Consider the following 7,126-nt stretch of genomic DNA (forward strand, 5'->3'; position numbering starts at 1 on the left):
TGTGCAAAAAGAGACAAAAGCTCAGCTTGATTCCCCCCTACTCAACTCAACCATTTGGCTCATGTACTAAGGCGGGGGCACAAGGACCTGTGACAGCGCCATAACCCGTAGCAACCGCTTTGGTTTTAATTAATAATTTTTTTCTTTTTGCCCATGCTCATTGCCCATCACCCATGCTTGCCTGAATAAGCCTCTTTTTTCGTTTTTGGTTGTTTTTTTTTTTTTTCATGTTTTTTTTTTTTTTTTTATGTTTTTTTTTTTTTTTGTTTTCTTGTTTTTTTTTGTTTTTTTTTTTGCAAAAAGAGACAAAAGCTCTGCTTGCCTCCCCCCCTACTCAACTCAACCATTCGGCTCATTTACCAAGGCGGGGGCACAAGGACCTGCGACAGTGCCATAACCCGTAGCAATCGCTTTGGTTTTAATTAATTAATTTATTTTTTGGCCATGCTCCTTGCCCATCACCCATGCTTGCCTGAATAAGCCTCTTTTTTCGTTTTTGGTTGTTTTTTTTTTTTTTTTTGTTTTCTTGGTTTTTTTTTTTTTTTTTTGTGCAAAAAGAGACAAAAGCTCAGCTTGCCTCCCCCCTAGTCAACTCAACCATTTGGCTCATTTACCAAGGTGGGGGCGCCATAACCCGTAGCAACCGCTTTGGTTTTAATATTTTTTTTTTGGCCATGCTCCTTGCCCATCACCCATGCTTGCCTGAATAAGCCTCTTTTTTCGTTTTTGGTTGTTTTTTTTTTGTTTTTTATGTGTTTTTGTTTTTTTTTGGGGTTTTTTTTGTGCAAAAAGAGACAAAAGCTCAGCTTGCCTCCCCCCCTACTCAACTCAACCATTCGGCTAATTTACCAAGGCGGGGGCGCAAGGACCTGCAACAGTGCCATAACCCGTAGCAACCGCTTTGGTTTAATTTTTTTTTTTTTTTGGCCGTGCTCCTTGCCTATCACCCCTGCCTGCCCGAAGAAGCCTCTTTTTTCATTTTTCTTTTTTTGGGTTTTTTTTGTGCAAAAAGAGACAATGCCATAACCCATAGCAACCGCTTTGGTTTTAATTTTTTTTTTTTTGGCCGTGCTCCTTGCCCATCACCCGTGCTTGCCTGAATAAGCCTATTTTTTTTTATCGTTTTTGGTTGGTTTTTTTGGGGGGTTTTTTGTTTTTTTTTTCTTTTTTGTTTTTTTTTTGTGCAAAAAGAGACAAAAGCTCAGCTTGCCTCCCTGTTCATGATCCATATTGTGCCTTGATAATTCATTGAGCTGCTTGAAAGGCTGATAGTAAGAGGATCTTCATGTCAATAAGACTTTCCCTTGTCTGGAAAGTAATCCAGCATCCCCCCCCCCTTCACCTACCACCACCACCTCCTCCCTCCCCAACCGCCTGCGTCAGTCCCCCCAGCAGCGTGACGTTTCAGACTGGGAGGGAGGGAGCTGTCCACAGCACAGAGTGCTGAAACTGCAGCAGCAGCCTAAACTGCCAGCACCTTGCCCAGTCCATACCCTCCTTCTCCACCAAGCCCTTGCTGCAATCTCTGGCCCTCCTGCACCCAACCAGAAGGCCATTGCCAAAGGGATCCAAGAGATGGTCCCTTCCAATCTTCTCTGAAAAAAAAAAGAAGAGAGACCCGTCTACATTGCAAGAAGAAATTCTTCCTCCTTGCATCCCAGGGAGGTAGCAACAGCAGCAGCAGCGAGCTCAACCAACAGCAGGATCCACACCGTCCTCATCATTGCCAGCTGGACCAGCGTGCTGATAGGAGCTTGACTGGGACGAGGGGGACGCTGGAGCGTCTGGCTGGCTCGACCCAAGGGGGCCACCCGCGTTCAGAGACCGGCAAGGCGATGGTTGCATGCCATGCCAAGGCAAAGGAGCACAGGCAGCAGCACAGGAAAGGCTCATGAGCGTTCGTTGGGGAACGGGCTCCTTGGCATCGAGGTGGGGTGAAGAAGGCACAAGGTATGCCGCGAGCTTGACTGCTGCCGAAAAGAAGAAGAAGAACCATCTTTTTTTCTTTTTAAACATTTTTTTGGGGGAATTTTGGCTCCTGGTTGATATTGCTGAATGGAGGAGACGTGAGACCAAATCCCATCCTAATTTCCCACAATTTTTTTGTCAATGGCACACCCCCGAACCCCCCCCCCCACCACCACCACCTCGGTTTTGTATATATTAAGGTATTTATCCACGACATGCAAAGATCGCCCACTTTTTTTTGAGGAAGGATCGGTGGGACCGTTCCAAAAAACATTTTTATGATTATTACTACTAATTATTTAGGCTGTTTGAGGGTGACGGCCGGTAATTTCCTTTTGATAAGACGTTTTTAATCTCCAGGTCTACTTTTTATTGGGTTTGAATAAGAGTTTGAGGGGAGGAACGAGGCAGACAGCCTTTTTTTTGCAGCTAATGTTCTGTTTTATACACTTAATCCCTCTCTGTGGAACAGATTAACCCCGTCTTTTTCATCGATCGGTAGTTGAACCATTAGGCCAGGTTGGGGGTCAAGGCCTAAGGAGAGCAATACTTGAGTTGAGGGATACTCTACCGCACAGTCTTAGGTGCTGACCGGGGCCCCCGTGGCACTTTTTCGCCCTTATCTTTTTTGGAGTGAAAGGCCCTCACATGTTCTTGAGAATCGTCCTGCTTTTATGGTGCTGTGGATTACTGAGTCCAAGACAGATGTTGCGCCATCAGGGTCTCCTCAAGTGCCGATGCCGCATGCTTTTCAATGACTTGAAGGTCCTCCTGCTCCGGCGCCCACCGCAGACGCCCAGTTTGCCCATGAACAGCACAGATCTGGGCGCTGGAGGCGGTTTGGCAGCCAACAACAACACACTGACGGCCTTGGGGCGAGCTTGGAGGGTTCCAGGAGGTGGGGCAACGCCTGACGAGGATTGGTGCTATCCTGCAACGGCCCCGGGACTTCAGCACCAGCCTACGTCGTTGATCAGTAGCACTTCCTCAGACGAGTGTTGCAAAGGAAAAAATGAGGACAGGTACTCTTTAGGAAGCCTGGACAGTGGCATGAGGACACCTCTCTGCAGGATTTGCTTCCAAGGACCTGAACAGGTGGGTCCCATTCGTACGAATGTGATTTTTTTTTCCGCGTAAAATAAGTTGCCTTGCTTGAGTTTAAGGTTTGGTTTGTACCTAGAAATGTGACCAAGCGCGGGCGCATTTCCACACGTTGCGTGTAGGGCAGCCCATTCAGTTCAGCGGGCTGCTCTACACGCAAGAAATGCAGAAAAGTAGTCCCTGACTCTTCCCTGAAAACACTCCACACTAAACCATGAGGTGTGGTGCCATGGGGGGGCATTAACAAATAATGGCACCTCCGCATGTCTGCTAAATAGCAGCGAGTTTCGGTGCTTGTCGGGAAAGAGTGTGATTTTTGCGCACGTTCCTGGCAGGGATAGGTGTGAACTTACCCTAAGGGAATTTGTAGCCTTTTTAACATCTTCAGACATCTATTCGATCCGATTATTATAAACAATGATGTTCTTTTAAATCCTTGTCACCTGGTCAGGGGTGGACTGACAACTCATGGGTCCTCCGGGCAATAGGGGATCATGGGGCCCCTGTGTCCTTGCCCACACTCAAAGCACACCCCAAAAAAGCCTATAAAAGGTACCAGGGGCATTTCATGGGGCCCTCCACTGACCCCGGGCCCTCGGGCAGTGCCAGAGTGCTCGAATGGTCAGTCCACCCCTGCACTTGGTATACTTTTTAATAATCGAAGTATCTCAGGCAGGAAGGTTTCCTCATTACCTATGCATTATGTACTTCCTGCTATGTAGCGCAGCACAGTGATTTTTCTATTCTGCTCATCTCAGTGCTTGAGAAAAGGTACCAGGGACATTTCATGGGGCCCCCTACTGACCCCGGGCCCTCGGGCAGTGCCAGAGTGCTCGAATGGTCAGTCCGCCCCTGCACCTGCTATACTTTTTAATAATCAAAGTATCTCAGGCAGGAAGGTTTCCTCATTACCTATGCATTATGTGCTTCCTGCTATGTAGCGCAGCACAGTGATTTTTCTATTCTGCTCATCTCAGTGCTTGAGAAAAGGTACCAGGGGCATTTCATGGGGCCCAATACTGAACCCGGGCTCTCGTGCAGTGCCCGAGTGCTCGAATGGTCAGTCTGCCCCTGCACCTGGTATACTTTTTTAATAATCGAAGTATCTCAGGCAGGAAGGTTTCCTCATTACCTATGCATGTTGCGCTTCCTGCTATGTAGCGCAGCACAGTGATTTTTCTATTCTCATCTCAGTGCAAGTCTATGAGTCATCCCAGACCCATAATTACTCATTAATGGCCTTTTCACACTGGCGCATTGTGCCAAATGCACGTTTTACCTGCATTGCATTAAGAAGCACATTCATTTTGAACCGAAGATGCTGAACATCTCACTTTTCTGAACGTAATGCACCGCAAAACACAGCCCATTCACATCTTATTATTATTATTTAGGATTTATATAGCGCCAATAGTTTGCTCAGCGCTTTACAATAAAATGGGAGACAATACAGCAACAATACAGTTCAATACAAGAGGGATAGGAGGGCCCTGATCCTGGGAGCTTACAATCTAGGAGGGAGGGGCTAGTGGTACAAAAGGTAATAACTGTGGGGGACGGACTGGTTGGAAGAGTAGAAGGTTCCAGTATTAGCTGAGGGCAGGATCGGCTTCCCTGAAGAGATGGGTTTTCAGAGATCACCTAAAAGTGAGCAGAGTAGGCGATAGTCTGATAAATTGGGGTAGAGAGTTCCAGAGTTTGGGAGAAGCTCTGGAGAAGTCCTGGAGATGAGCATGGGAGGAGGAGACAAGGGAGCTAGAGAGTAGGAGGTCTTGCGAGGAGTGGAGAGGACGGTTTGGGTGATATTTAGAGACTAAATCGGTGATATAATTTGGGGCGGAGTTATAAATGGCTTTACATGTTATTGTTAATGTTTTGAATTTTATCCATTGGACAACGGGAAGCCAGTGGAGGGATTGACAGAGAGGGATGGAGGCCAGTGGAGGGATTGGCAGAGAGGGATGGAGGCCAGTGGAGGGATTGGCAGAGAGAGATGGAGGACATTAAGTGGAAGCCAGTAGAGGGATTGGCAGAGAGGGGTGGAGGACACTGAGTGGAGGCCAGTGGAGAGATTGGCAGACGGGGTGGAGGACACTGAGTGGAGGCCAGTGGAGGGATTGGCAGAGAGGGGTGGAGGACACTGAGTGGAGCCCAGTGGAGGGATTGGCAGAGAGGGGTGGTGGACACTGAGTGGAGGCCAGTGGAGGGATTGGCAGAGAGGGGTGGAGAACACTGAGTGGAGGCCAGTGGAGGGATTGGCAGAGAGGGGTGGAGGACACTGAGTGGAGGCCAGTGGAGGGATTGGCAGAGAGGGGTGGAGGACACTGAGTGGAGGCCAGTGGAGGGATTGGCAGAGAGGGATGGAGGACACTGAGTGGAGCCCAGTGGAGGGATTGGCAGAGAGGGGTGGAAGACACTGAGTGGAGGGATTGGCAGAGAGGGGTGGAGGACACAGAACATCTGTGCACTCCTGGCGTATTACGACACGCATGTGCCACGATGCATTGTATTAATGCATCGGGACGCTATTCAAAATGAATGGCAACGTACCACACTGCAGTTCACACATAGCTGTGCGTTTACGACAATTGGAACAGTGTGAATGAGCTCCTAAAGCAATACAGTCTATTAATGGCTTTTCCTGTAACTAACTTAATCTCAGCAGTCTATCAGCAAATACACTGTTTTTTGGTGCTGATATATAAAAATAGACAAGAATCTACATATAACTATTTAAAATAGCTTAATGAAACTCTAGAACAGCAAACAAGTATTAGCCTAGGGTCACGTTTGTGTGTGTCGGAACATACGTAAAATTACGAGCATTCGCGACGTGCACAGAAGGGTGCTCTCATTTAGCAGATGCATGACAATGCTGTTAATTCTTAATGGCACCCCCCGCACATCTGCTAATGCATGTATTTTTGTGCTTAATTTGAACAAAAAGGTTCAAGGAGTTGTTTTCGGCATTTCCTGTATGTAGGGCAACCAGGAGCGGACTGACAACTCATGGGGCCCCCGAGCAATAGGGGATCATGGGGCCCCTGTGTCCTTGCCCAAACTCAAAAAAGCCTATGAAAAAGGTACCAGGGGCATCTCATGGGGCCCCCTACTGACCCTGGGCCCTTGGGCAGTGCCCGAGTTTCCAAATAGTCAGTCCGCCCCTGAGGGCAACCAAGTGAAATGAATAGACTGGCCTTAATGCAATGCGTTGGGACGATCGCGCCCTCCTCTGCATTTGCATGGTGTGAACAGAGCCTTGATGTGAAAGTCACAGTATAAAAAATATTTCAAGTATACGTTCTGGTAATAACATTCACCAGTAAGACTGGATAACCTCCATTAACAGATTTTTTCACCCCAACTTGAATCTCTGTTATGGCGGGCATGTAGAATTACCCATAATCTTTCAAGGACTCTGTTTTTGAGACCTCTGATTTCCTAGCTCCTAGTGTAGGCATTAAAACAGGGGCTTGTCTCCAAGGAGTGAGATTCAGTGTTAACAAGCAAATAACTAAATTGGGCAATTAAACCTTGGAGCCTCCAAATGTTAGAAATCCCAACATTAGACCCAACATCTTCTATCCATAACCACAAGATATGTTTTGAGTGAATTGGGTGCTTGAGGGTACTCTACAACTATTGTCCAGCTGTCAGGCACAGAAAATCCTAGAGCCTTGACATACAGAGCTAATATTCGCCCCAGTGGGCCTTGCCAGCCAACCAACCCTCCATCTGAGGATCTGCTGGTACCTTGACATACAGAGATATGACATGTCCAAGCAGGCCTTGCCAGCCAACCAGTACCGTGAGTCATCCAGTACCTAGGGCAAGGATCCAGAATTGCACCAACCCTCCTCCACTGTTAATACGTACTGTAGAATGAGTGTACCACCCTAAGTTTATTCTTTGCCCCCTTTCTTCATTACCCCCAGGCAGCTGTCCCTCCTGCTCACCCCTAGTCCTGCAGTCAACCAGCCCTCCATCCATGGAGGATCTACTGATGCCTCGACATACAGAGGTGCCACATGCTCCGGTGGGCATTGCTAGCCAATCA

General features: G+C 47.7%; 1 protein-coding gene across 1 annotated transcript in view; it reads left to right on the forward strand.

The window, feature by feature from the left end:
- The first annotated feature begins 1,416 nt into the window (after nt 1-1,416).
- MARCHF4 (membrane associated ring-CH-type finger 4) overlaps nt 1,417-7,126 on the forward strand; it is a 135,780-nt gene continuing 130,070 nt past the window's right edge. The window contains exon 1 of the mRNA XM_089659321.1: nt 1,417-3,063. Coding sequence (XP_089515447.1) covers nt 2,617-3,063 — 447 coding nt within the window. The 5' untranslated portion in view covers nt 1,417-2,616. The remainder of the gene's footprint in view (nt 3,064-7,126) is intronic.

Source organism: Staurois parvus, unplaced genomic scaffold (genome assembly GCF_062004578.1).
Source record: "Staurois parvus isolate SC_StPar_1 unplaced genomic scaffold, SC_StPar_1.0 ptg001147l, whole genome shotgun sequence".
In the NCBI taxonomy this organism is placed as follows: domain Eukaryota; kingdom Metazoa; phylum Chordata; class Amphibia; order Anura; family Ranidae; genus Staurois; species Staurois parvus.